This window comes from Talpa occidentalis, unplaced genomic scaffold (genome assembly GCF_014898055.3).
Source record: "Talpa occidentalis isolate TD23 unplaced genomic scaffold, MPIMG_talOcc4v2.1 talOcc4.9, whole genome shotgun sequence".
Lineage (NCBI taxonomy): Eukaryota > Metazoa > Chordata > Mammalia > Eulipotyphla > Talpidae > Talpa > Talpa occidentalis.
The window spans coordinates 26,291,336-26,319,183 of NW_023605305.1; the positions used below are offsets into that span (position 1 = coordinate 26,291,336).

General features: G+C 54.0%; 1 protein-coding gene across 1 annotated transcript; it reads right to left on the reverse strand.

The window, feature by feature from the left end:
- Nucleotides 1-314: 314 nt before the first annotated feature.
- SLC2A1 (solute carrier family 2 member 1) lies at nt 315-27,848 on the reverse strand. Its single transcript, XM_037498469.2, has 10 exons — nt 27,589-27,848; nt 16,318-16,413; nt 5,163-5,323; nt 4,773-5,013; nt 4,045-4,207; nt 3,768-3,955; nt 3,517-3,621; nt 3,042-3,143; nt 1,688-1,891; nt 315-1,316 (listed from the first exon to the last, which is right to left on the reverse strand). Exons 1-10 carry the CDS (start codon nt 27,604-27,606, stop codon nt 1,116-1,118), a joined length of 1,479 nt encoding a protein of 492 aa, XP_037354366.1. The 5' UTR covers nt 27,607-27,848; the 3' UTR covers nt 315-1,115.

Sequence of the window (27,848 nt, forward strand, 5' to 3'; positions counted from 1 at the left end):
ATGTGATATAAAATGGGAATGCCTTGAATGCCAAGCTATTTAGATTTTCTGTCGATACGAGGTGTATCATACAGAGTTGAGCGATAGAGGGCACTGAGCAGAGGTGCTCGTGTAAGAGACTGGTCACAAGTCAGAACTTGTCAAGCCACTATAGTGGTTGGTTGCTTCTTTCCCACTACCATCCAGTTCTCCCTGTCCTCAACCAACAAGCATTTCCAAACCATGTTTCTAAAAACCAGCCATTTACATCTGTTTAAAGAAGTTACAGAGGGAGTAAGGTGGTGTATTTACAAGTTGGTTTGCCCAACTAGGAGTATAACTTAGTGTCTGTATGTAACAGTGACAACCAAAAAATATATATATAAATATCTTCCATCTGTACACAGCAGGGCAGGAGTGTCCATGTCTTCTTGAGCAGTGAGTTCTCAGCCTCCCACGGCCCTCCTTTCACGGTGATCGTCTGGGTCTCAGTGCAAAGGAGACTAGAACCTGGCAGCCCAATCTGATCCTTCCCTTCTCCTCCCTGCACTCCAGTGCTCCCAACTGGTCTCAGGCAAGGAAAGATTAATTTGAGTGGTTGGGCAGGAAGGGAATGGACGAATCCTAATGAAGCCTGACTTCTAAGATGGGGAGATCCAGGCCTGCAGAAGAGAGTAGCCACATCCACCCCTTGGGGTAGAAGCCTCATAGTTCATAGTTCGATTAGTGTGTCCTTGGTCATAGGTCCAGTTCTACAGATTAGCTTGGTGAAGAAGGCAAATGTCTAGGAAGGACTTAGTCTTCACCCTTCAGGCACTGAGCTATTCAGGGTGAAGCCTGGGGTGTAGGTACAGAAAACTCTGGCTGATAAAAAAATAATAAAATCAGTAATAAAAAAATTATAAAACCTGTTGCTTGTATAAATAGAGCTGAGCAACAGTCTTGCTTTTGTTAAAATCCTGGAGCCATTAAAGTCCTGAATATTATCTGGACATCATTGCTGGCTGAAGAAAGGAGCCCCAGGCCCAGCTCCGCTGAGATCGGTCAGTTTGGAAGTCTTGAAGTCTCTTTCAGCTGTTTGTGCTCCATGGGATCCTTGAGTCTGGGAGCAGGCTGGGCTGGCGGTGTGAGGTGCCTCACACTTGGGAATCAGCCCCCAGGGGGTGGAACAGCTCCTCGGGTGTCTTGTCACTTTGGTTGGCTCCCCCCTGCCGGAAGCCGGAAGCAATCTCATCAAAGGTCCGGCCTTTAGTCTCAGGAACTTTGAAGTAGGTGAAGATGAAGAACAGAACTAGGAGCACCGTGAAGATGATGAAGACATATGGGCCACACAGTTGCTGAAAGACACACAGACAAACTTGAAGTGCTGACCATACATCCTGGCTGTTGACCTAGGTGAATCACTTTACCTTTGCTCTGGAAAAAGGGAACACTACCTATAAACCAGCAATTCTGGGATAAGTAAATGAGGCTCCACCTAAACCTGACAAGTAATGGGCTCTCAGGAGCAAGTTCCTGCTGCCACACAGAGTAAGGGATAACTCAAAGCTAACGAAAGCCAGGGTTCTTAGCATTGTGACCTAGGCACCTGAGCCTCGGTTTCCTCCTTAGCATGATTCCACTGAAAACAGGTGGGATAGCACTTGGCACGCATGCAGGGCTCCTACACCAAGGCTAACAGTGAGTGTGGAGACACTGGGGTTCTCACCTCCACATACTGGAAGCACATGCCCACAATGAAATTTGAAGTCCAGTTGGAGAAGCCAGCAACAGCAATAGCAGCTGGGCGCGGCCCCTGGCTGAAGAGTTCAGCTACAATGAACCATGGGATTGGGCCAGGGCCAACTTCAAAGAAGGCCACAAAGCCAAAGATGGCCACGATGCTCAGATAGGACATCCAGGGCAGCTGTTCCTGTTGACAACGAGAGAGAAGGGAGGGGTGTTAAGAGTGGGCTGTGATGGAGCCTCAGGAAAGAGAAACTGCAGCAGAAGCCAGGGCAGGGTTGAGAGCTCTGGGCTGAAAGGCAGGAGACCCAGGGCTCATCCTGGATCTGCTGCCTGATTCAGGTACTCCATGTTGACTTGTTCCCTCATCTGAACAAAACGACTTAAGTCCTGCAGGCTGGCTGAGAGCTCGAGTCTACCCTCGGTGTGGTCATGTAGTGTGCATGCGGGAGGTGGGTGGGGAGTCTCTAGGAGCCCCTGGATCTGGCTGTGGCTTAGTCCACCCAAGGCAGGAAGCTATCAAAGAACATTCCCACAAGAGGACCACTTAGAGTAGACCCCCAACATGTGGGTCTACATATAATCATTCCGTTTAAGAAGGCTTTCGAATAAGCTGTGACTTTGCTTTTCACATCTCAAATTGTCACTTGCTTATCACTGGCTGTGTGCCAGGTCTCTCAGCAGTCACCGAACTGTCTAGACTTGGTTCAGCTGTAAAATGAAGCACTGCTGCTTTCCTTGCCAGAGGTTGCACAGGTGAGTGGCCCTTCCCGTGACGTGCTGGCACAGTTTACCACAGGGGTTATAATCATAGGCTGGGGCCAGCAGACCTGAGGCCAATTCCTGTCTTCGTCCCTTATCTGAAGCCTTACAACCTCACTGACGCTGGTGTCCTTACCTGGGAAGTGGGAATAATGAGCCACACCTGCAATTCCTGAGCACGTTAAGTGAGATAAAGCATTTTCCATGCCTCTGGTGGCAAGGACAGCACTTTTAAGACTGTTCTGAAGATGAATTGAGGCCACAGGTGAAGACTTTGAAAGACTTATTATTGGGCAGAGTGAGTCCCTAGGGAGAGGGGAATTGGCATCTGGGCCAGAGGTGGTATGTTCTGAAAGTACCAAGCAGGGTGGAACCAGGATATAAGTAGGATGGAAGGAGCCAGAAGGTCTAGCCAGGCCCAAGCAAGGGAGGGTAGGGGTCAGAACTAGAAAGAGAGCCGCCCCCTCCCACCCCACCCTGAACTCTGAGTGTTGCTGGCCAAGCACTTGGGTATTCGAATTCCATGTGACTTACCACCCACCCTCTGTGCCTTGCCCCAGAGCATGGCAACTCACCAGCAGTGCCAGGGCGATGGTCATGAGCACAGCACAGCCCGCCATGCCAGCCAGGCCGATGAGGTGAAGAGTCCGCCGGCCAGCTCGTTCCACCACAAATAGCTGTGGGCAGAGAAAGTGTCAGTGCCACCCCGCCTGTGCCCCTCTGACCACCCCTGCCACCCGGAGGCTCACCCCAAGAGCTGGGAAAGCCAGAAGCGCTGCAGATACGAAGAGGAAGACAGTACCGCCTCCTCCCTGGGGTCACACAGGGAGTGAGGGGGAAAGAGCTGGCCCCAGAGCCAGACAGCTGAGCATCCAGGCTGTGACCTTGGATGAGCTGCTGCACTTGGACCATCGGTGTCATCAGCTGCTTGACAGAGTAATGAATCTGACGAGTTGTGAGGCTGAATGAGATGGCACTTATGGAGCAGGTGGCACACCTGGCTCACAGTGAGTGCTGCCCTTCAGTCAAGAGGCCCTGAGCTGGACTCACCGACACGACGGTGAAGGCGGTGTTGACCACGCCGGAGCCGATGGTGGCATACACGGGCTGCTCCACCCCTGCCTTCTCGAAGATGCTCGTAGAGTAATAGAAAACCTATGGACAGAGCAGTAGTTGGGGCTTGGCTAGGCGCTGTGGCCTGTCCCTAGCCTCTGTCCTGGTGGGTGCGGGGGACCTGTTCACAGCACACATTTGACCACAGGGTTTGGGGCCAGAGGAAAGGGTGGGTGAGGCGCACTCACAGCGTTGATGCCTGACAGCTGCTGGGACAGCTGTAGCACCATGGCGATGAGAATGGGCTGGCGGTAGGCGGGAGAGCGGAACAGCTCCAGGATTGTGACCTTCTTCTCCCGCATCATCTGCCGACTCTCTTCCTTCATCTCCTGCAGGTCGCGGGTGACATCTGACGTCCCACGCAGTTTCTTCAACACTGGTGGGGACCGGAGGGTAGGTGGGGGTGACTCAGTGCGGAGAGGGCCAGGGCCAGGGGGTAGGGAGGAGGGCGGGCCCTGCCCGTACCGCTCTTGGCCCGGTTCTCCTCGTTGCGGTTGATGAGCAGGAAGCGGGGGCTCTCGGGGCAGAGGGGCAGCAGGATGCACTGCAGCAGGGCTGGGATGAAGATGATGCTCAGCAGCAGGGGCCACAGCTCCTTGTTGCCCATGATGGAGTCCAGGCCGAACACCTAGGGGAAGCAGAGTGGAGCAAATGGCCGTGAGTGCCCTGCCCCTGGGCCGGCTCCGGGCCCACTCCAAGCACCCCATGGCCTGCACTGGCTTAACGTGAGCTGCTGCTTTAGGGGGAGGACTCCAATTTTGGAGGCTCAACCTCACTGAACCTCGGTTCATCTGTCATGTAGGGAAAGGAGGCCCTACCTCACATCATTAGTGGGAGGACGTGTGCCAGACCCAGAGCGTGGAGCTGCTGTTGTATCACAGGACACTCACGCACGGGGAAGGGAGGCTTTCTGGAGGGTGGTTATATAAAGGCTGGAGGCAGGAGAGTCTGGCATGTTATGGAAACAGTGGGCTTCCCTGTGGTCGGGTCCCTAGGGTGAGGAGAAAGCACGCAGATCCAGCGGGCTGGGATGAGAAGGGTCAAGTCAGCTGGATTTGCTCCCCACCCAGAGAGGCCCTGGGAGAGCTGTAAGTGGTGGCGTGTTCTCTGGGCGCTGTGCCTAGGACATGTACCTCGAGGCTGTCCTCGGCAGGGCTGTGGAAGGCTGAGGGCAGAGCCAGACAGACCCTTACCTGGGCGATGAGGATGCCGACGACAATGCCGAGCTGGTGCAGAGTGCCCAGGGCTCCTCGGAGGGCCGTGGGGGACACCTCCCCCACGTACATGGGCACAAAGCCCGTGGTCAGGCCACAGTACACGCCAATGATGAAGCGGCCCAGGATCAGCATCTCGAAGGACTTGCCCAGTTTTGAGAAGCCCATGAGCACAGCGGACACGAAGGCCAGCAGGTTCATCATCAACATCGAGTTCCGCCTGGGATTGGGGGGCAAAGGTCAGGCAGGTCCTGGGATCACACCAGCTCCCCAAAGGCTGAGGCACAGGAAACGGGCAGGTACGTCTCCCCCACCTCCTGCTCCCACCCGGGGCTCCCTCAGAGGAGTCAGGACCCCTCTCCTGCTCACCGGCCGAAGCGGTTAACAAAAAGGCCTACGGAGAAGGAGCCAATCATGCCCCCGACAGAGAAGATGGCCACGGAGAGGGACCACAGCGTGGTGAGCGTGGTGGCTGAGATGCATTCCCCGTAGCGGTGGATCCACGTCTGGTTGTAGAACTCCTCGATCACCTGCGGGGGGAGAGGTGCTCAGGGGGCCTGGCCAGGACCCGCCACTCTTTCCCCCTGCACATAACTACAGAATGCTGACACAGCGCAGGGCCGGTTCTTAAGCTGAGTCCCTCCCCTCTCCAGGGCCTCAGTTTCCCCGGGTGAAGAACCAGGGCACAGGCCCTCACACTTCCCCGAGTTGTTGTTTCTGACATCTGTGGTTTCACTTGCGCATCGGGATCTTTGGGATGATGGCAAATGACCACGGGTGGAAGTTCAGGCAGAGAAAGAAAACACTTCTTTCCCCTTGTCCTTTTGCTACTTATGGTGCCAAAGGTCCCAGCTCCTGCTGCTGCCAGCCCTCCCACTCCTGCCACTGGGGAAGAAAAGGCAGGTGGACAGAAAGTTCTGCCATTCTGAAGGTCCTGAGAGGAAGTGCAGGGCGGGCCCATGTGCACTCAGGGTCTGCTGTGACACACAGACCTGCCTGCTGCTGCTTTCTGCCCCCAGGTCCAGCTCCTCATGGCTGGCCAGGGAGTGCTACCTTGACAGACCCAAGGCCTCTTCCCCTCTCCCAAGTGTCCAGGGGGAGGTATAGGGAAGGTGAGGACAAGGAAGCAGTTCCAGGAACCAGAGACACCTGTTCTAGCACTGGCCTGATGCCAGGTATGTGGCAGGCAGGCAGCACCGGTTCTGCTATGCCACTCATTCTGCTGTCAGGCAAACACACACACACAGTGCCATGGCACTGGCCACACCCCTGGCCGTGTGTGACTGGGTTGAGGCTGATGTACCCAGAACAGCTTCCTGCGTACGCACCATCTCTCTCCACACCTCTTTCCTTCCCTCCCCCACCACCTCTGATCTGAATCGACCTGGCCTCAGTCCGTCACAAGCTTGCATGTCCTCCTCCCCTCATCAACTCCAGCTCAAACTGGACACCATCAAAACCCACCCATTCTGCAGGCCATCCTGCAACGTGGCAGGTGGATGCATGCACGGCAGTGGTGCAGTCTCTGTTCAGCCCCCTTAGCACTGCTCTTGGCCCACCCTATACCTCCCAAATCTCAGGGATTATGCAGAAGAGAAGGCTGTGGGTGGCCACAATTGCCAAAGGGGAAACCAAGGCCCACGGTCCCAGGAATGCCCACTGAGTGGGCTCGACTGGGCCCATAGTGGCGGTCCACCCTTGATTTCTAACCACCTTTCTCCTGTCCTACTGACATGACCCATTCTGGTCTGTCCCTGACAGAGATCAGCCTCCCGAGGTTGAAGGAGGAGGCAGCCCTCATGATCTGATAGTCTGTCCCAGGGAAGCCAGAGAGCACAGGGGTTAGGAACCTGGGTTCTGAATGTGGACACAACCATGTCCAGTTCCCAGCTTTATCCCTTATCTCCAGTGTGACTGAGAGCAAGCTAACTCATCTCCCGTGTGACGTTAGCAAGACCTACCTCACAGTGCTGCAGGGAAACAGTAAAACATACTTAGGGCACTGACAGTGCCTGGCACCATCGCTGAGCCAAGGGACCCTAAAATCACCCTGCTATGTTCCAGTTCTAACCTGGGGGCAGTGCAGACCACTACTGACTAGGTCTAACCAAGCCTTATCCCCTAATCTAAAATCAAGGACCACTCCACCTGCCACCAGCTTTTGCCTTTGCTGGCCACCACTCCAGGTACCGGCCTGGAACCCACCCTGCCTCACCACCTGCCACCAGCTTTTGCCTTTGCTGGCCACCGTTCCAGGTACCTGCCTGGAGCCCACCCTCCCTCACCACCTGAAACCTGCTGAGGTGCCCCAGGAGACTGTCCTCCCTGAGGGCGGGGACCCCAGCAGCTCACAGCTGGGCCTGTCCCAGAGCCAGTGCCAGGGTGGGTGAGTGGAAGGGTCAGTGAAGAAAGGGGCCTTAGGTCCTCCTCCGGGAAGCCCTGGCTTCTGCTGGGGGCAGAGAGAAGGAAGATCTGAACAAAACAAGACACAAAGTGCTTGTGTTCTTCAGGGGACAAAACCAACTCCACAGGACGACTGGTTGGAAACAGCAATGCTTCATTTATCAAGCTCTGCAGAGAACAAGCTGTCCCAGATAAGGGGCTGTCCAGATAAGGGACTCTCCCCCTCTGATGGCCCAGACTTTTCTGACCCACCATCGGGTGGAAATCTTCCCTGTCCCACCACTCTCACTTTGCTGCCCTACGTAATCAGACCCAGGAGCAGGGCCCCAGGGCACTGGTGTCCCAGGTGCTTCCTACAGGGGCAGAGAGAGCTATTTGTCCAGATGGTGTTTACATATTCGCAATCTATGGTTCTCAGGGTTGTCCCACCCTGTCTCAGAGGTTTGTCCACATCACCAGTTTAAATGCTGCCCAGCCGTCAGCTTTACGAATTTACTTGAGATTGTGTGCTAAGAATGAGTGAGCTGCATAAGGGGCGTGAGGCTGACGTTTCCCCTCCTGGGGCTGGCTGGAGATGGGCGCAGCTGATAAGAGGACTGTGTGTACGTGGAGCATCACCAGAGCCCCCACCGCCTGTGGTACACAGGTCAGAGATGGACCAGACCTTGTCCAGGGCCAGCTCCTGTGCCTCAGTCCGTCTGCTGTTCAGACCGCTGTAGGGGGTTGTAGGAGGAGTAACCAGCCCCTCTACCCTTTACCTTCTCCATCGCCCCAGGCTCATCCTCCCACCTCCCCGCAGCATTTCCTGGTGAAGCTAAGGCTGCTCTGGGGGCTCCTGCCTCTTGATCTGGAGCTGGAGAGTTCTGGAAAAGAAGCAATGCTTCATCTCCTTTCCTGCTGTTCGTGTGGGGGCCTCAATGTCTGTTCCCCCGTGGACCTATGTTCAGTAGGGGCTCAAAGCTGGCCCTTTGCCCAGGGAAGTCATGTAGAGTCAGAGGAAGCCTCCCCCTGGGGAGAAGTTCTGGGGTCACCTCTTCTATTCACTCATGGCCCTTAGCATCCAACCGAGCGGTGTGCAGGCACCTCTAAGGGAAGAGCCTACTTACTACTCCCCTAACAGGAGCCAAAGACCCTTGTCTCCATGGCAAGGCCTGGCACATGGCTCTTCTGCGCTCATCTGTCCTCACAAGCTGGCCACTGCCCCCCATCCAGTCAGTCACCAGATTCTGTTTTGTTTCTCCCACTCTCCACCCAAGCAGCACCTGCCTAGGTCTCACCTGGATTCTGCTCCTGACCCCCCCTCCACCCAAGCCAGATCCCGCTCCCCATAATCACTCTCCAGCAGAGCAGCAGGAGTCCTACATGTCACATGCACCAAACCCAGCCGTCTGCCGGCCTCGGCTCCCTTCCCACTCATTCCCAACCTCCCACTGCCCGGGGTCCCTGTGAGCGCATGCCTGCTGGGGAGAACGGAGGGCCCTGTTAGGGTGCTATGGGGGGGAAAGGGGGTAGTGTTGAGGGGCATATTAGAGATTTCTGTCCAATCACCCACTCATTGTACCTGATGGGCGGGGCCCCCTTGGCGGCACCGTGGGGGCCAGCTTGGAGAAGCAGGCTGGCTTTGGGCAGTCTCCTTGGACCGGACACCTTCTAGTAAAAAGCTATACCCTCAGCCAGCAGTTCTCCTGGGGTGCAGGTAGGGGGAAGCTGGTATCATATCTGACTTCTTAGAAACACCCCCTCCTTACCCCTCTGGAGGCAGCTGTGGGTGAAGGACCACATGTCTGCCCGCCAGCAGAGGAAGTCCTGACTTCCGGTGTCCCGGTGATGTCTGTGTGGGGCCCTGGGCGTGAGCCTGGGCTTGAGGCTGAGCACACTGCCTGCCAGAGGCACAAGCCACTACTCAGTCACTCTCCCAAGGAGAGAAGCCACCACCTACCACCTATAAGGAGCATGAGGGACAGGATTTTCCATTTCAAAACTGCCAGAGGACAAAGCATTCGCCTAAGTTGCTTAAGAGGGAAAAAAAAGAGCCTGCAGACCACGGGCCAGCCTCAGACCCTGCTCTTCAGAGCCTGCCTTTCTGCCCTGGGCAGAGGGGATCCACAGGCCGACAGCTGTGGCTTCAGCTAAAGGGAAAGAAGAGATTTTTAGGGTTCAGAGGATGACATTACCACTTTATAGGCGGTGACTCCCTTATCAGTGAGGCGCATATAAGTCAAAGCTTAGAGCAGGGATTGCTGAACATTTTATAAAGACTAGATAAAAAAATATTAGGGTCTGCTGACCACACACTTATTTTTTGTTGCTTATTTTTCTCCTTTTTCCCCCAACTCTTTGAAAATGTAAAAACTACTCTTAGCTCATTGGCTTTGACCCTCCTGGCAGCCCTTGATCTAGAATTCTGGACTACTGGTTGGTCTCACCATTCTTCCCTTAGACATTGTTCTACCCCGGAAAGCCTGGGTCTTCTAGATCACCCTGAGGAGCAAGTCCTCCTTTCTCCTAGATGGGGATGAAAGGAATTAAACAGCCAGCCAAGCTCTGTGCTCCAGCGAGGAGGAGGAACGGGTCAGCTTGTCAGGTCAGTCTCTGCCTGGCCTTGACCCCTGTTTCCTGTTCCACGCCTTCCCTTCCCCCCTATATTTCCCCCCCCCAATCTGGGGTTGCCCTCCAATTCAGTCCAGGGCTTATGTCTCCATGGATATCATCTCTCAGTCACACCCCAAGGTCAGCTGGGAGTCAATGCTACAGGTGTGGCTGGACAGATAGCCCCGCCTGCTGTGTCCCCAGGGGCCTCTCCCCGTGGCCTGCAGGAAGAGGCCCAGACAGCAGATGGAGATAGAAGCTGGGCTCCCACCCGGCAGTAGAGGATCGGACCACCCGGGTTGCCTCTCCTATCTCCCGACCCAGCCTCCTCCGGGCTCTGGCCTCCTGGGTCTCTCCTGAAGCGAGACCTTCACCCCCTGAGGCGGACCCTGCTCAGCCTTTTGTGCATCCCTACTGCCCTCTGGAGGAAGTGTCTCCTCCATCCACAACATGACCAGACACAGCAAAACTCCCTGTATGATCTGGACACCCCATACCTCACACTTTCACTTTCCTGGCACTTTGCCTTCTCTCTGCTAATGGCCTTTCAAAGAATGCAAGGGCACTCCATGAGAAGTCTTCCTGAGAAACTAGTCTCTTCCTCAAAAGGGGCCATTAAGTCCCTAGAGGACTTCAGCAATGTCCACAGACATATTTGGCTGTCCTGCTTGCAGGCGGGGTGCCTCGGGCCTCCAGCGGGCAGGGTCCACATTTCCACGACTGTCCTGAGAAAGGACACTGTGCGCTCCTCCTAGACCACATTCCACACGAGCACAGCCAGATCCATGGTATCACTGCTGCACAGCACAGGGGTAGAGAGAGTGGCTGCTGTTTGGCAAACAAGCCAAGAGTCTGAGGGGCTTAAGACATGACGTAGCTGTGACAGGGTTGTAATGCTGTAAGCAATTGTGCAACTGTGTGGGGAAATTGTTGAGATGTCTGTACATGACTGAGCTTGACTCACTTGGAAGTCAGAGCAGGAACAACCAGCCGGGTAGCAGCTGCAAGTATGTAAAAGGGTGTCTAGGTACCCATCTGACTGTATAGTGTAACTGTCATTCCTTTTATGGTGGTCAAGGACACTCACTGCAGCAAATCCCAGCTCCAGCACTTTCTAGCTGTGTGTCCTTGGTTTAACCACTTAACATCTCTGTGCCCTAGTTTTTTATAAAACAGGTGCCTAATGGAGTTACTGTCAGGAATAACCGGCAGCGCCTGGCACATGGTGAGTGAGCTGTAGGCTGTGAGGTTTGTATTATGGAGACAGGAGAAGGGAAGAGAGGACCCAGAAACTTTTGGGTCTGGAGAGCACAGCTCAGCTCCAGGGAGGTGGATGTTGCCTCCAGTAATTTTGCTCAGCACGCTGGGCCTGTCTTGGGCAGATCTTGCCTCCTCACCAGTCCAAGTTCCTTCTCTGTCAAATAAGGAGCCAATGGACCCATCAGGCCCCGTCCAGCCCAAACTGTCTGGTTTCTGAGGATGCCTCATACTCAGGCATGCCTGACACTGTCCCTTGGCCAGGAACGCATGGCCTTTAGTCATCTCGGTTGGCAATTCAGTCGTTTGGGGAGGGAAGAGGCAGTTCTCAGACCCACCCAGTTTAGGGCTGAGGATGTCTCTGTTCACTCACTAGGCTCTTTCTGTGGCCCGATTCATCTCCCCCTCCTCTTCCCCTGGGAGACTTTAAGGACCAGCAATGTCCAGTCACAGTCCAGGATGGACGTCACAGGGATGAATGTCATGACGCACACAATGAGGGCGGGGAAGGGCCTGGCGTCTACCTTGATTTCCTCCTTCAGTAGAGGGGGAATTATTCTCAGCTCCACCCACTGCAGGGTTACTGTGAGGAGATAATTTATGGGGAGGTGCTTTGTAAACATTTAGTGATGATTAAATAACTACTTCCAGGAGGAAGCCCTCTGGGGCTGTTTTATAGTGGAAACCAAGCCTCTTCTGGTAATTAACAGGAGCACTGGCATCTTTCTTTACCTTCGGTGGGGCAGGATTCCTACGAAGAGCAGGCCAGCCTGGCCAGGCCGGCGCAATTTCTCTGAGTACTCTGAGCAGACGAGTTAGTGTGTCTGGCGGGGCCTGGCAATTCCATGCCAGTGGGAGGCTCTGAGCAGCCACATCGCCGCACAGGCTGTTCTCACTGCCTGGATACCTGCCCCTCCTTCCCGAGGAGTGCCTGGCGCTTCTAGGTCGAGCTTGCTGCCAACGCCAAGAAGCTCCTCCTGTCTCGTCACTCCTACCCCAACGTTATTCCTTCCTTTCTCTTTTGTCCCACAGCACCCAGAGCCCCCTGTTAATGATTCTTTGACCAGGGGTGCCCTCTGCCCCTCTGGATGGTGAGTCTTTGGAGGGTGGGGAAGGGCCCAGCTCAGACCTTGGGTTGGGCAGCTCCATGAGGGCCAGGATGTGCCCATTGTGTTCACAGCCAGATCCCTCCCACTGTTCAGGACGGTGCCTGGCACAGTCCTTGTTGGAGGGAAGTGTTGGCAGAATGGAATGGTAGTGCCTGCCCAGAACAGCGCCTTCAGGGTCTCCCCAGGCCGTCCGTGTGCCCAGGCACTGACAGCTCCCTCTGGGTCCTCCTCTGTCGCCCCTCTTCACACATCAAGTTGCTCACTCCAAATCTGCTCCTGGTTGGCAAACTCCCAGTCAGCTTGCGAGAAGGGTTTGTGAAGTGCAGAAGTAAACAGAGTGAGGGCCTGAGTGCATGCCCGGGAAACGCCACTACCTTTCAACGTATGAGATGTCAGTTCTGGCCACTTGGTCCCTGGCTTTGGCCCTCAAAGGTCAATTTCCAAAGTCACCTTTGGACAGGTGGCACCATAGTGCTCCTCCTGCAGGTGTGTGAGTTCAGGCTCAGCTGGGTCCTCTGAGCTCCAGCCTCCAGGCGTTGGTCAGTGGGCTCCACCCAGCCCCCATGGCAGTTCTCACCTTTCGCCTATTTCTGGTTAGACTGGAAGCTCCAGAATTGGAGAACTTCACCCAGGATTTGTCTACAAGCACAACCTCAGAAGTATCTCCATCCCTCCTGGCTGGACGCAAGCCCTGTGCCTCAGTTCCACCACCACCTGCCCCCTGGAGGGCCTCTCCCCTTCCTGCCCTCCTCTTCTCTGTTGATTCCTTACTACATGTTTAAAAATTAAGTTTTCATATTTAAAAAAATTCCTCTCCAGGAGCCTCCCTGGTGGCTCATGGGTTTAAGACACAGCACTATGAAGCTATCCGCAGCCACTGTAGCATGAGTTAGATCCCCGGCCAGGGAACAAGCCACATGGTGCAGCAGACCTCTCCTGTCTCACCCGCTGCTCCCCTCAGCAGTGTATTTCAGTCAGTCTGCCTGTTCTGCTCCCCACTCTGTCTCCAGTGAATCCTCTCACCCCCCTGCATCTCTGGCCTGTGCCCCAGCTCTTATATGCATAAATAAATAAATCTTTAAAAAAAAAAAAAAAGGAGGGCCTCTCCAGTGGCACAGCGGGTTGAGCGCAGCACTATGAAACTGTCCACAGCCTCTGTAGCATGAGTTCGAGTCCTGGCCGACCAGGGAGATACCCACATGGTGTGGCAGACCTCTCCTGTCTCGCCTGCTGCTCCTCTCAGCAGTGTTTGCAGTCAATCTGCCTGTTCTGCTCCCAGCTCTGTCTCTGGTAAATTCTCTCACCCTCCTGTGCCTCTGACCTGTACCCTAGTTCTTGTATAAATAAATCTTAAAAAAAAAAAAAAAAAAGGAAAAAAATTCCCCTCCGTCACCATTGTGCCTCCCATGGCTCTTGGAGGGGCTGTGTCTACACTGCCAGGTACAACTCGCCGGAGGGAGACATCTACCCATATGACACTACCCAGCGGCAACCCCCTCTGCCCCTGTTCCACCACAGGCTTCCATCAGATCTCTCACCTTCAAAAAGAGGTGGCTGTTTGTCCAGGGAGACCTTATGGGCACCTGACAGCATTACTCACGCCCTTCCTCCACCCACTAGGTACCATGATGGACAGGTACCACTAAGGCCATGGCCATGAACAAACCTGCCCTCAGGTGCACCCAGTCTCCCTGTCTTGTCAAAATCTCATCTCCTGGTTTAGAGGTGCCCGCTCTTTCCCTTCTTAGGATCCTCTTCTATCACTGGGGATATTCTCTGGGGCTTGACCCTAAACTTCTCTTGTGACTCCATAGACTCTCCAGGAGATCTTTCTCTGCTGCCATTTGGAGACCAGTGACTTTTGCCAGCTGACGAGCCTCCTGGGAAACAGACCCCCACATCCAGGGGCTTCCTGTGCATGTTTGCATATGTCACACCAAATCTCAGTTCCTGCCCCTGCCACCTATCAGCTCCTCCCATACCTGCTGCTCCTCCACAACCCATGGCCCCAAGCCAGAACCTGGGAGATATTTTTTTTTTAATAGAGGCATGTTTTATTTATTTATTTGTTTGTTTGTTTGTTTTGTTTTGTTTATACATGCACTGGGTACAGTCAGAAGCCCGGGAGGGCGAGAGAATTCACCAGAGCCAGAGTTGGGAGCAGAGCAGGCAGAAAGACCGAAGTACACTGCTGAGGGGAGCAGCGGGTGGCAGGAGAGGTCTGCGCGCCATGTGGGACCCTCCTCTCCTATCCACACACTGAACCCATAATCAAATGCTGCCCATTCTTCCTATTGTTTTCTACCCTATTGCAAGCAGCTTTCTCACTAGTTTCCTGGTCTCTTGTCTCTCATTCTCAGGCCCACCCCACTGTACCAGCTACCTGAATCATTTCCCTAAAATGCAAATCTGATCCCACCTGTCCTCTCCAATGTGTTCCTATTGTCCTCATGTGATGTCTATCCTCCCAACTTGGCCTTGGGTTGGAGCCTACACTCCATTTTGGTTGTGTCATGACATGCAGGTGGACTGGATGTTTCCCAGATAAAATCTATTCACAAGGCCCTACGTGGCCAGGCTCTGGCTTACCTTGTGGCCTCCCTGCCTACACCAGTGGCACACCAGGCGTCTTGCCTCTAGGTATTTTATTCCTACCTTTGCAGGTGGGTCGCCTGCTCACCCCAAATCTGTTCCGTTTCTGGAGAACACCTCCTCTGGCCTGACCCTTAGTTCCATTTCCACCATAAACTTACTAGGTGATCAGTCAAGACATCACTCAGTCCAGCAGGACTCACCTTTGGCTGCACCTCCTGGGGAACTTTGAAACCTCAGTGCTCAAGCTGTATCCCAGTCCAGTTTGAACAGACCCTGGGAGTGTCCGGGGGGCCTGTGTGCAACTGAGTGAGAACCTGACCTCGTGCTAAGACTGTATAGACTTGCCATCTGTAAGTCTGGCTCCCTAAGGGCACCAGCTCGAGGCACGCACCTTGGCAGGGCTGTTCACAGCACTCAGCAAAAGCAGGGTTTGGGCTGTTATAAGCCTAGGCCCAGGGTAGCCATTTCAGATGAGTCTGGAAAAATCCTGTCACCTCCTCTGCAGCTGATCGTGACTCAGCAGGTCAAGCCTTCCTGGTGACCTGCTCCCCAGATTTGGGCGTGGCCCTCACAGTCACCCTCTGCCTATTTGGAGGAGGCCCAGCTCTGGCTCCCAACATTGCCTAGCTCCCCAAAACAGGCCCCGATTACTCAGGAGTTAGCCACACTCACTCTCTAGCCTCACCTTTCTGGACCATGCATGCCCCTCACGCTCCACAGGAAGGTGGGACTTTTAAACTGGCCAGGTAGCTAGTCAGCAAGACAGCCTGAGATTGTGGAAACTACAGAGCTTGGTTTCAGACTCCATCATTCACTAGCTGTGAATGACTCTGAGCCCATGGATCATTTCATCTGCCCAGGACCTCAGTTTTCAGATCTATACAATGGAAATCACCCCCAACCTCACAAACATATGCAAAAGGCCCGGAAGAGAGCAGTGCCTTTTATAGTCCCTTTCCTGCCCGCTTCCTCTCTCCTCCATAAGGCAGGCGGGCCGGGTGGAGGTGATCACTGGGTCCCTCCCAGTCTTGACATTCAGGTGAACAAGTGAGGACAGATCTGGGATGCATTGTGGGGAGAATGAAGTAAGCTCAGTCCTCCACCCCCTGCAGCTCCCTAGGGCAAGATGCCATTTTTGCTTTCACTGGCACAGGGCTGCCAGGAGAAGAACCAATTTTAACCCAGAACAGGACGCCTTACAAGGAATGGGCATGAACACAGGCCCGTGGACCACCTGGCAGGAGAGAACCCCAAGTCAGGTTGGTGTTAGATACCAGTTCCATCTCTGGTCGGCTGGGTGACCATTCTCCCCACCTGCAGGATGGGACTGGAGGCTGCAAGCTGCCTGCCTGCCTCAGAGAAGCAAGTGAGATAAACACCAGGGAAGCTTTCTGTCACCCCTGGGTGCCACATCACTGCAGCATCATTCTACCGAGCGGAATTGTGGCTATTACACATCAGTGTTGGGTGAGAGGTTGGTCAAGATGACTAAGTTGAAGTAAATAACCCTGCCTTCAAGACACAGGGTAAGTGTGCTGATGTCGAGAAGCCAAGGAAGGAACGGCACTCACCTTCTGGGGGGCATTGATGACCCCAGTGTTGTAGCCAAATTGCAGGGAGCCAAGTACTGCCCCTCCCACGGCCATCAAGAGGCGGCCCGTCAGCTTCTGCAGAGAAAGAAACCACATGGTTACAGGCATGTCTGGGCCCAGGTTACCTGCCAGCCCTGGCAGAACCTGGGCTGGCAGGTCCCCTTGTTCAGTTATCTCATGCGACTCCTGGCACCATACCAGTCCTTCTCCCAGGAAACCTGGCCACTTCCTGACCTCAGGTGACCGAACCAGCCCTGCTGACTTCTAAACACTGGGCTGGCCGGACTCCTTCCTGGGGAGAGAGGGTAACTGGGGTCTTCTCTTTCTCTTTGCACCCAGGTTGGGGCTAGAGGGAACAGATCTTGGCATTCTCTGGGGTCTCACTCCCCTGGTGGGGCCCTGCCTGGGGTCCAGGCGGCTCCGGGTTCTCTGATTAGAGGGGTCTAGGAACCAATCCCCCTATGCAAGGGAAGCTTAAATTATGTGGGAGAAGCAGCAGAAATCGGGGGGGGGCACCCTGGATTTGGGGTGCTGGCTCCTAATTCCAGTGCATCTGCCCACTTGCTCTGTGAAATGGTGTGCTAAGTCACCCTTCTGCACTCCTTCCCGGCCCCCCATTTGCAGGCACTGGAGATGTGGTCTCGCCCTCCTTTGTCCCCTCCCTCTCCTCACAGGGAGGCATCTGAGGCTGGGAGGCAGACATGAGTTCCAGCTCACTTCGAGGTCTACAGCAGAGACAGGCTGCAGAGCTGGGGCCTCTGACTCCCACCCCATCCTTCACGGTGACCACCCCAGACCACAAGCTTCCCAGGGTTATTTGGGCACAGGTGACAGACCAGCCAGGAATGTGTTCTGGAAAAGTACACCACACAGGGCGAGTAAGAGTTGGGCCAAGCTGCTTCCAATAGGAAAGGGGCTGGGGGGTTAGGGGGGAAAGGGCCCTGGAAGCCAAGGGCATGAAGGCAGCAGACAGAAAAGAGGAGGCCAGCAGGCAGGAGGGCCCTGTGTGAGCAAGGGAGGAAGAAAGGACATTTTCTGACTTTGAAAATGAAGAAGCCAAGAAATGTGACAACAGCAGGCCCTTACCTGGTTGTGAAAGAAAGGCACTAGGGAGGGAGGCCAAAGAAACAACAGGGCTCATGGCACCCGCAGGGGCTGGACACGGGAGAGAGGCCTGGCCTTGCTGCAGGTCTCGCTTTCCCCATGGAACCCAGAAGCTGCCCTGACTCGAAGATCCTCAAGACTGCACTGGGCTTTGCTGTTAATCAGGCATGTTCTGAATATGGCCTTTTCATTCTCAAGCAGCCGGCAGGCCAGCAGTTGCAAAAGCCAGGGTTCTTACATCGCAGGCTGAGAAAGAGGAAGGAGCCCCAGGGGAGTGCTGGGTCCCACCCAGCCACCTAGCCCCTCCTGGCCAAACTGGGCATTCATCCCTGCACGTGGGGCTGCTCTCCTTTAAACCCTGTCCTTCACCGCCAAGCTCAAAAACATGCCCACCTGTGCCTCCCTTCTCTCAACTCCCTACGGAGCCTCTGGACCCAGGGCTGCAGCCGAGTGGGTGGTGAGCACCTGGATGACCAGCGCCAGCAGGCAAGCCCAGCTCACAGGGACCACCGGATAGGGAAGATGTCACTAAAGCCATTGATCGACAGGAGCTCTACGGCGGCTGCTGGGCTCCCCCACCCCACCACGGGGCCTTCTGCCTGATGAGTCTCCTGTGCTAGCTCGGGGTGGTCTTTGGGTTGTTGAGAATATGAACAATACATAGTCTTCTAGCACAGGCTAGACAAGCTATGATTTAATTAAATGTGGCATAGCTAGATAATGGAATGCATCAAAGAGAAGGCTCTTTATGTAATGATTTGGGAAATTCTCCAAATTCTATTAAGTAAAAAGCGAGCTCCTGAGCAGTGTGTGTTGTGTGTGACTGGGGTGGGGAGGGCAATATATACGCATCCATGAACTTCAAAGAAAGCACCTGGGCCTCCCTGGTGGCACAGGAGTTAAAGTCTCAGCGCTTTCAAGCTGTCACCAGCCACTGCGCCTCATGAGTTGGATCCCCTGCCAGGGAGCTACCCACATGGCACAGCAGACCCTCTCCTGTCTCTCCCACTGCTCCCCTCAGCAGTGTATTTCCATCAATTTGGCTGTTCTGCTCCCCACTCTGTCTCTGGTGAATCCTCTCAACCCCCGCACTTCTGGCCTACACCCCAGTTCTTGTATGTATAAATAAATCTTTAAAAAAAAGAAAAGAAAGCACCAGACAGGCAATGTTGTCCCCGGGATGTGGGTGGCTACAGAGTGGAAGGCACACTGTTCATTTTAATACCCTTTTGCACACTTTTGAATTTTGAATCATGTGACTGTATCATCTATTTGAAAAGAAAAACTTTTTACAAGCCCTGTGGTTTCATATGACTTAGAACAAAGCAATTTAAATAAAATGAAAAATAATACAGACAATCCTTGAATCTGGTGAAAATCCTGGCCGCTGCGGAAAGGCTGAGAGAGGTAAGTACTACTATTACAGGTCCTGCTTTCAGTCTGGCTCCGATGTTCCAGAAATCTTCCAGGTTGAGACAGCAGGGGGCCCTTGCTGAGCAGCTGGAGCCTCCTGGGAGTGGGGGCTGCTGTGATCAAGGACAACTCCCATTCCTGGATTTTGCTATGGGCAAGGCAAGAGGTCAAACTCTGCTCTAGAAACCCTGCTGACCCCGCGCACTGGGCTGTATCCACTTCTACCTGAGCAGGTTGCTGCATCAGGACCCACTGCATCGGTGACCCATACACTGGGCCCCAAATGAAACAAGCCCCAGTTCTGACATCACGGAACAAGTCCAGTGGGGAGACTCATGTGGTCTGAGCTTCAATGGGGGGTGGGAGGGTGAGAGAAGCCACGTGGGGCCCCTGGAAGGAGAGGCATCTAATTGTGCCAGGAGGTGACAAGGGAGTTGGAAGGACTTCAGGGGAGCCTGCCCGGTGGGGAGGAGTAGTAAGAATGCATAGGGTAGAGAGAACACCACCTGCAGTGGAATGGATGGGGGCCCATCTGGCCAGATAAACGGGTGCTCAGTGTGGTGGATGCCAGATGCAGGGGGGGTGTATGGTGGCACCAAGACCAGTCACGTATCTGCACTCCCACCTACCCCTATCACTACACTCCATCACTGTAGGACTTGGACTTGGGAATCAGGAGTTGGGGGTTGAAGGACAGGAGCTGCTCCCCTTTACCTGGAGCTGGGAGGCGCGGTGGCCCTGCCTATAGCCTCAGTTTCCTCACACAGGAAGCTCCTTCCCTAGAGGGCTGCAGTCAACCTATTCATCGTGGAATCCGGCAGGGTTCACTCCACAAGGGCTTGCCGAAGCAGTAAAGGATGGGAAGTCACCCTCAACTGAGCCAACATGGTACCTATCCCATGAGCCCGTGTCTGGAGCTGACACACAGTGATGGAAGTCCTTTCACGCAGCATATATTTATGGGCCAACTGATGGAATAGTTGGGGATGACTTAGAGAAAGAGTTCAAACCCCACAATTTGTGGCTTTTTGGTAGAAGTCTTTTTTAGGGGTGGAGGGCTACCTTCTAGAATATCCCATGCTCATCAGACCTTTGCCCTTGCTGTGAGAGTCTTCAGCTTTTGCTTCAAGCAGTTGGGAATACCCATCTGGACTCCACCCACCAGACCTAAAGAAGGGACCTGGATCTTCCTTATCTCCACAGGGTAGGAGACTCTGGCAAAACAAAGAAAAGCCACCACTTCTGAATTTAGCTTTTGGGTGAAACTGGCTCCTTGTGTATCTGCTTTGCCAGATTTTTAACTTGGCCACTTATCAAACCACTGATGAAGACAGAAATATCACCACTGACAGGTGAAAACAGGCTAATACTATGCCCCACCCCAACTCACAGGGTGGTGGAAGAAAGACCCCTGAAACCAGGCAGCCCTGGGTTCAAATCCTAACTCTCCTAGGAGTGCCACAGCAGGCAAATGCCCAGGCTCAGAACTCAGCACTGAGGATCTCACACCCCTACACCCCACCATCCCTATCCCAATTCTGGGTGTCCCAAGGCCCACTGAGAGCTCCCCCACTCCCAGGAAGCCACCAAATGCCAGTTTCAGGATCTCTTCTCCCACACGCTAGCATGCTGGATGACCCACAACTTTTAACCCACACCTGCATGCCCTTCCTCAACAGGGTGCTCCAGCCCTGGTCTTGGTCTGCAACAGGCCCTTGGTCAACATTGGCAGAGGGATGGCATGCAGCTACTGCCATTCTGAGGCAGGGCATTCCCTGTGGGAGGAGAATCCTGAAGCGGCACAATCCAGGTGTCACCCACCCCTCCCTTTTCCCACAGCCACGTGGTCTCCAGTTCAAAGGAGACTGGGGAGAAAGCAGGATCCACGACATCTTCATTTTTATTATTTTGTACACATTCTAATATTTTCATTTGAACACAATTGTGGATTAAAAAGGAAAGAAGCCCAAGAAACTGTAGAAGTTTGGGATAAATGGGGAGTCTAAGGTCAGAAGGCAGGGGCTCAGGATACTCAGCAAACAAAAAGCCAGTGTTGGGACTTGAGATCTTTGGATTCCTGGACTGGCGTTTTACCCTCTGATCTCCTTTCTCCTGCCAAACTTTTTCAAAAAGAAGAGTGATGAATCAGTCTTCAATGTCTAACCTTCGGGTGACCTTAAGCATTTATTTCTCTCGAAGCCATTTCCTTTAGCCTCCAGTGATGTCAGGACTTCTGCAAGGCTGAGCCTGCCATGCATCCCATAGGGACCCTCAAGGTAGAAGATTCTCACCAGTCTTTATGAGAGAGCTGAGGAGCAGCTGTGGTTATCAGCACCAGCAGCACCGGCGGGGCACTAGGCATCATGCCAGGGGCTGTTCACCCATCCTGATTTAACCACCATGAACATGCTCTGGAGGAGAGATTGCTCCCACTTTACAGATGAAAAATTGGGAGGCTCTGAGAGGAAAATGCAGACCACCCAAGGCCTTCGGCCTCTGTGGAGCGTCAAGTTGGGGCGGGGGTGGGGGGTGGGCTCTGATGCCAAATTCTATGCGCCATGTTCATGTCCTCCTCCCCACTTCTGGGTACTGGTCCCTGAAGGAAACAAGGTTTCTACCTGGGGCTTTCTATGTAGGTCAAATTCCATTCTGGCAACTCTCTGGGCTTTGCCCAGTCTGAGCCAGGGCAGCCCAGGTCCAAGTCACAAAACGTTTGGCCACATGGGTGGGTTTTGATCTAAGTCAAGCTTTGCAAACTCTGGCCTGTGGGCCAAATCTAGTCTGCTGATTAAGAATGGATAATTTTATATTAAAAAATGTAACACTTTTAAGTGGCTGGGGGAGAAAAACAAGGCTAATGCTTTATAATACATGAAAATTATATAAATTTCAACGACCAGTAATAGTTTTAAGGGAACACAGACACATTCAATTGTTTATAAACTGCTTATAGCTGCTTTTGTAATACACTGGCAGAGCCAAGTTGTAGCAGACTAGGGCCTTGTGGCCCATAGAGCCAATGACATTTACATACTATTTAATCCTTTAAAGAAAAATTCCACCCATCTCAGCTAAGAGAGGTCACTGAACTGCTTCGTGCAAACCCAAAATATGAACTGCACAAGATTTTCAGACCTTCCGGGCAGAAACAAATCACCCTCCCTAAATAAGCAAAAGGTGTTTGTCCTAAAACAGGGTGTTAAGAGCAAACAGCTGGCTCCCTGGACGGTGTGTGGGCCCTGAGTCAGGACCTGGATATGTGGAGAAGCAACATCCCTGGGACGGTACCCTTTCGGTGGTGAGAAGGGTACCAATTCAACTATGATACAATTAACTTGATGAGGTTATGGAATAGAAAAAGGTCCCTGTCACTCTCAGCAGACAAGTTTAAGTCCCAGCTCTCCCACTTGTGTGACCTTGAAAAAGTCCCTTTCTTCTAAGACTTCCAGTTCTCCATTAGAGGGGTTATCTAAGAATAAGAAGTCACATTACTAAGAAATAGTGCCTGAACACATGTTCTCAACATAATTCTCACCACCAGGGATTCAGCAATAAATGAAACCAAATCCCTGCCTTCGTGCAACTCGATATTTTAGTGGGGGCCGGGAACAGAAAATAAATACCTAACATATATGGGGGGGAGGAGGGGGGAGTGGCATAAAGAAAGAGTGAGGGGTGCTATTTCTTAATCATGGTGGGACAGGTGTGTAATGGAATATTATGCAGCTGTTGGAAAGAATGCAACACATCTGTACTTACTTGATATGAAAAGAGCACCAGGATGGATTGTTCAGGGGAAAAGCAAGGTACAAAACGGGGACATCCTGAACCTGTATGCACCCTTACATTTGCTTGTGTGTGCAGAAATACCTGAGGCAGTGGGTGACCTGGATGGGCGTGCAGGGCTGCAGAGAACTATGTGGAAAGGATGATCCAGTTACATAAAAATGACATTTATAGACACTCATGCACAAAGGGACGTCTGTGAGAGCAAGCACCAAACTGTCACAAGTGGGAGAAGACCTTTATTTTTTTATTTTTAAGCTTTATAGTTGGCCCCATTATTTCTGAAATTTTTAAAAATCCCCACAACTTGACGCAGGGAGGCAGGTCTTATCCTATAGTTGAGGAAACAAGTTCCAACGGGAGGTGTAGTGGCTTGAGGTGAAAAGGTAGAGCTATTTCTGACAGGGCCCTTTCCTCATAAGAGGGGGTCATGGTGGAGTGGGAGGAGGTGCTGCCAGATGCCCTATCCAACAGAGGCCCAGCAGCCAAAGGCTCCCTAAGATGGAGTCGGACAAGAGCTCTCTCCCAAGATGTGAGTCCCAGGGGAGGCAGAAACCAGTATGGCTGTGGTGCCGAGGTCTTGAAGCCCGTGAACACTACCTCATTCTGCCTGAGTTCAAGACCTGGGAACCCTGCTACGTTACAGCAAAAGCCCCAAGTTTCTGCATTAGCTACCACTTCCCTGGCCTGGTGGCTGGGTGACAGAGCCTCAGGCTCTACTCCACCCCACCCCTCCCACAGAGGGAGGTAACAATTGGAGGTTTGTTTTGGTGGCCAGGCCTGGGCCTGCCGGGCCTGGTCACAGTCTCTCAGAACCCAGGAACCTTCTCTGCCGGCCTCCGCTATCCTGGTTACCGAACTGAGTGGCTTTGTCACCTCCACAGTCCAGGAGTGAGGAGGGGGATGGGTTAGGCTGCAGGTCCCAAGCCAATGCCACAGGGCCGCACACTTCCCCCTTTGTTCCAAGCCTTCTCTGCTCTCTCTGCCAGTCTGGGGGGAGGAGGGAGCTGGTTTTCTGCACCCTTGGAGCCACAGCCCAGTTCCAGGCCCTGACACCCTGTGACCAAGAGGTGCTAGGTAAAGCTGAGCTCCCTCAAGTCATAAGCTGATTACAGGGGAATTTGGGGCTGACCCAGCTCTGAGGCAAGTCGTGCAGGGGTCCTTAACCGCTCAGCACAGGGCAAGGGTCATCACGACGACAATGTTTACAACGTATACCTGACCTGGCTGTACAAAGGGTCTATTAGCAGCCACCACCCTGATTCGGGGCACTGAGGCCGTCTCACCACATCCACAGAGGTAGCAAACTTCCACCATTTTATAGAAGGAAATCAAGGCTGAGGAAAGCCACTTCCCGAAGGTCATAGCTTTGTGAGGATGTGTTTTGTTTCCATTCACAGGTTGTCAAGTTACGTGTAATCCTGCCTAAGAGTCTAGTCGATGTGTAAACATCAAAGCTTTTAGACCCTTACTGCACCCAGAAAGAGCTTGGAAAGTCCTGATGTCTGGGAATTCCTGCTCATTTGGGGTGGACAACGGCACGTAGGACAAGGGTATGCAAAGGGAAGCATCTTTTTAAAAGAAAAAAAAAACAAACAAAAACTGCAGAACAGCTCAAGATTTTTGGACAAGTCTCTGCCTTCTGTGGCTTCAGTTTCCCCACTTGTCTAATGGAGGGCTGGGCCATGCTCTGCAGGGGTCCCTCCAGTTGACTTTCCCTTAACCTCAGGTCTTTCTAGAAAGAAATAAGTTTTGCAGTGGGAGGCTCAGTGTGTGACCTTGGGAAAGCCATTTTTCACTAGACCATGATGTCATCCTCCCTCACAGGAGAGGCAGGGCAGCCACATTAGCTGGTCCATCTCCGTGCCTGTTATTCTCATCCACGTACTACCACCACAAATCAGGTCCTGACAAACCCCTGCTGGGTTACAACTGGCCAGCGGGGGTTTTAATGATTTACCGGCTAAGGATACTCAGAGTCCAGGCATGCTAGAACTCCCCCAAAACTCATATTGCCAGAAAGCTAGACTCCCGGACAGAGGAAACAACCCAGGTGCAGGTCACCTGGGGCCCAGGTAAGGGCCACACATCATAGGAGTTCAAAGAGGGAAAGATCATTTGCAGGGTTTCTATAGAGATACATTTTCTTCTGAATTCTCATATACTCTAAGGATGAATTTATGCTCTCTGTATCACTGAGGGGCTGAGGAGCCCTGCAGATTTCTGATTTCCCCTTCATGTAGAGGACAGACATGGCAAAGATTGCTGGGGTGCTGAGAAAGACTAGCTGGGAGTCCTTCTCAAGTGGGGGGTAGGGAGGCCACATCCCAGGGCAGGGCTGCCCCCTGCTTGCCGCCCGGAGGGTATATGAGTGAACCCCCAGTTGAGAGGGCAGGGGATTCCACTTGCCCCCTCCCTACTTCTACTCAGTTAAACTCACAACCACAGGTTGCACGGGGTCAAAACAGGACATAAGGAAGTCACTGAGTCAATTCCTCATTCCTACATAAAGCGAATGCAGCAGAAAGAACGTCAAGAGTCAGATACACCTGGTTTTAAGACTTTGGGCAAGTGATACAACCTCTCCAGGCCTCAACTAAAATCCGGCATAAATGTGTTGTGTTTGCTGATCAAATTAGCAGTCTCCCAAGAGAAGAGCTTTATTCCAGAATATATATAAAAGGTCATCCATAGAGGACTTAGCCACACCCCATTACCCCCAAAAAGAAAAAAATTATAACTTCTTTTTTTTCTTTTTGGTGGGACCCTTGCCGGTGGCCAGGGATTGAACTGGCGCTGCAGAGGCTGTGGGCAGCCTCGCAACCCAGCACTCAACCGCTGCAGCACCACCAGGGGAGGCCCAAAATCACCATAACTTCTATCTGTATTTTTGTCTTTTGAAATTTCTATTTCATGTAAGCATCTAATCTACTAGTGCAACGGTGCATGTATGTGAATTCACAAAACAGATAAAGGACTCACAGGGAGGTGCTTCAAAGTTATCTACTGATTGGACACAGTCAGGTTTGGAGAGTATTATATGAAAAACACCCACCTGCTAAAGCAAACACTCTCCTCCCTTCCCTCAGCCCCAAATGCAAGACACACGGCAGCGGGTAGAGCTGGTGGAGACTGGAAGCCCTTTCGGATAGGTGTAGGTTCAAATTCAGCTCAATCCCTTACTAGCTATGTGACTTCAGGAAAGTCAGTGCCTTTTCTGAGCCCCAGGCTCTCGGTCCAGTAGGGCTAGATGGATCAGCGACACTGACAAGCATTTTAGCCAAGAGACTAGTAACTGTAAGTGGCTATGGGCCTTCCCCTCCACTCCAAATATTCATGTATCCACTCAACAGATTAAACACAAGGTCCTGCATCACTGGCTGAACAGACAGTTCTTACCCCTGAGGATGTGAAAAAGTTATCCTGAGCTTACAGATGGAGAAACTGAGTCTCAGAGAGATCGCGTGGCCAGCCAGAGCCCTGAGATAACAGTCAAGTGCTTGGACTTTGGGGTCTAAAGCCCTTGCTTCTAGCTAAAATCCCTTCTTTTATTTTAATTTTGTTATATTTCAGCATAAAGGTTCGCTCCTGATTGTCAGGAAATCTGTTCAGAGGCAACATCTTCCCGCAAGCCTGGAGGAGCAGGGAGGCCGTGGGGGGAAAGCAAGTTGTCTGGATTCAACAGGAGCAACTCTTGCCCACTGAGGATGCACCGTCACAAACCATTCTGCCCCCCACTCTGCCCCGCAGGACACCCCACAAGGCAGGGACGTTCAGTGCTAGAGTTGTAGGTTAAAAAGTGGGCATCCACGTGCCTTCCCAGCGAGATGAGAAAATTCAAGAGGATACGAGGGAGTGTAGGAGAAGAAAAAAGTGACTTAAAAATACTCAATTCAAGGGGGAAAGGAAAAGGAGGACGAAAACAATGCCCAGCACCCGGGGGAGGTTCTGTAAGTATTAGCTGAAAAGGAACCTCTCAGGCAAAGTCACAAAGACACGCCCAGGACAAAAGCAGTTTTACATGAGAAAAGGAATCCTATTCCAGCAGTAGTGGGTCCCCCGAAGAAGAGTCCTCGCCTCCCCGGGGCCCCCGCCCTCGCCGGCGCTCCTCCCGCTCCTCTCCCAGCCAGAGGTCTCACCCCGGCCTCCTGGGGTCTCGCAACGGCGGCCCCGAGGGTGCTCTCTCCACCCGGCCTCCTGCTGCCCCGGCCGCCCAGAGGAAGGTGCCACCTCGGAGCACATCCTCCCGGGACTTGGCAAAAGCTTGGGCCTGTCCTACTCGCAAGAAAGGCCCTCAAGAGGCCAGCTCCTCCACGCAACCCTGCAGTCGGGCGCCCGGAGTTGGAGCCCGGCTTCAAGCACGCGCCCTCCGCCCAGCAAGCGCGGCCGTCTGGCTCCAGGCGGCGGAGAGCGCCCACCACCAGGCCGCGCACTCGGGGCGCAGCGCGGCTTGGGGAGCAGCGGTCCGCGGACCGCGCAGCGGGGGCGGGTCCCGCCTCCTCCGCGAGCCGGGGCCGGGGCCGGGCTGGGGGCTCGGCCCCGCTCAGCCAATGGGCGCCCGGCTCGGGCCCCCTCCCCCGCACCGGGAGGAGCCGGCGCAGGGCGCAGCCGGGGAGGTCGTGCGCGACGTGCGGCTCCGGGCCCGGCTCTCGGCTGTCCCGCCCGGCAGCGTGGACGGCGCGGTGGCCCGGAAGGAAGCCCGAGACCCGGCGCGGGCCGCACGACGCACGCGGCACCCCGCGCCCGCCCGATCCCGCGCCCGCCCCCGTGCGCCCCTGGCCCCAGCAGGGCGCTGCGCTCCAGGCCGGCGCCGGGAGGCTCCGAGGCGCACGCCGGCCGCCCCGGGGGCGCCGCGCCGCTGGGCCGCGGGGAGGCCCGGCCTGGCGGCGGGGTCGGAGGGGTCCACGCCTTTGTTCCGGGCGGGGAGGGCCCGCGCGCGCCGCTCACCTTGCTGCTGGGCTCCATGGCCGCGCTGCGCTGGAGGCACGGGCGGCGCTCTCCGGCGGCGGCTTCTGCTCAAGTCCCGAGACTCCGAACGCGACTCTGACTCCGACTGCGTGGCCTCGGCTCCCAGGCGCGCGCTCTCCCGCTCCCAGCGGGCCCCGAGCTCCGCGTTCGCTGGAGGCACCTCTAGTTGCTCCAGAGCCCACGGGCCAAGGCGTTTATAGGACCCCAGGCTGCCGTGCGTGTTCTGAGTGGAGTCCTGG

What these genes read in the sequence shown, in the direction of transcription:
- SLC2A1 (XM_037498469.2), bottom strand. An exon ending in TCATCAATGCCCCCCAGAAG is followed by an intron (nt 5,324 to 16,317) that starts GTGAGTGCCGTT and finishes CTCCCCCCGCAG; the next exon opens with GTGATCGAGGAGTTCTACAA. An exon ending in CCATCGCCCTGGCACTGCTG is followed by an intron (nt 1,892 to 3,041) that starts GTGAGTTGCCAT and finishes CGTTGTCAACAG; the next exon opens with GAACAGCTGCCCTGGATGTC.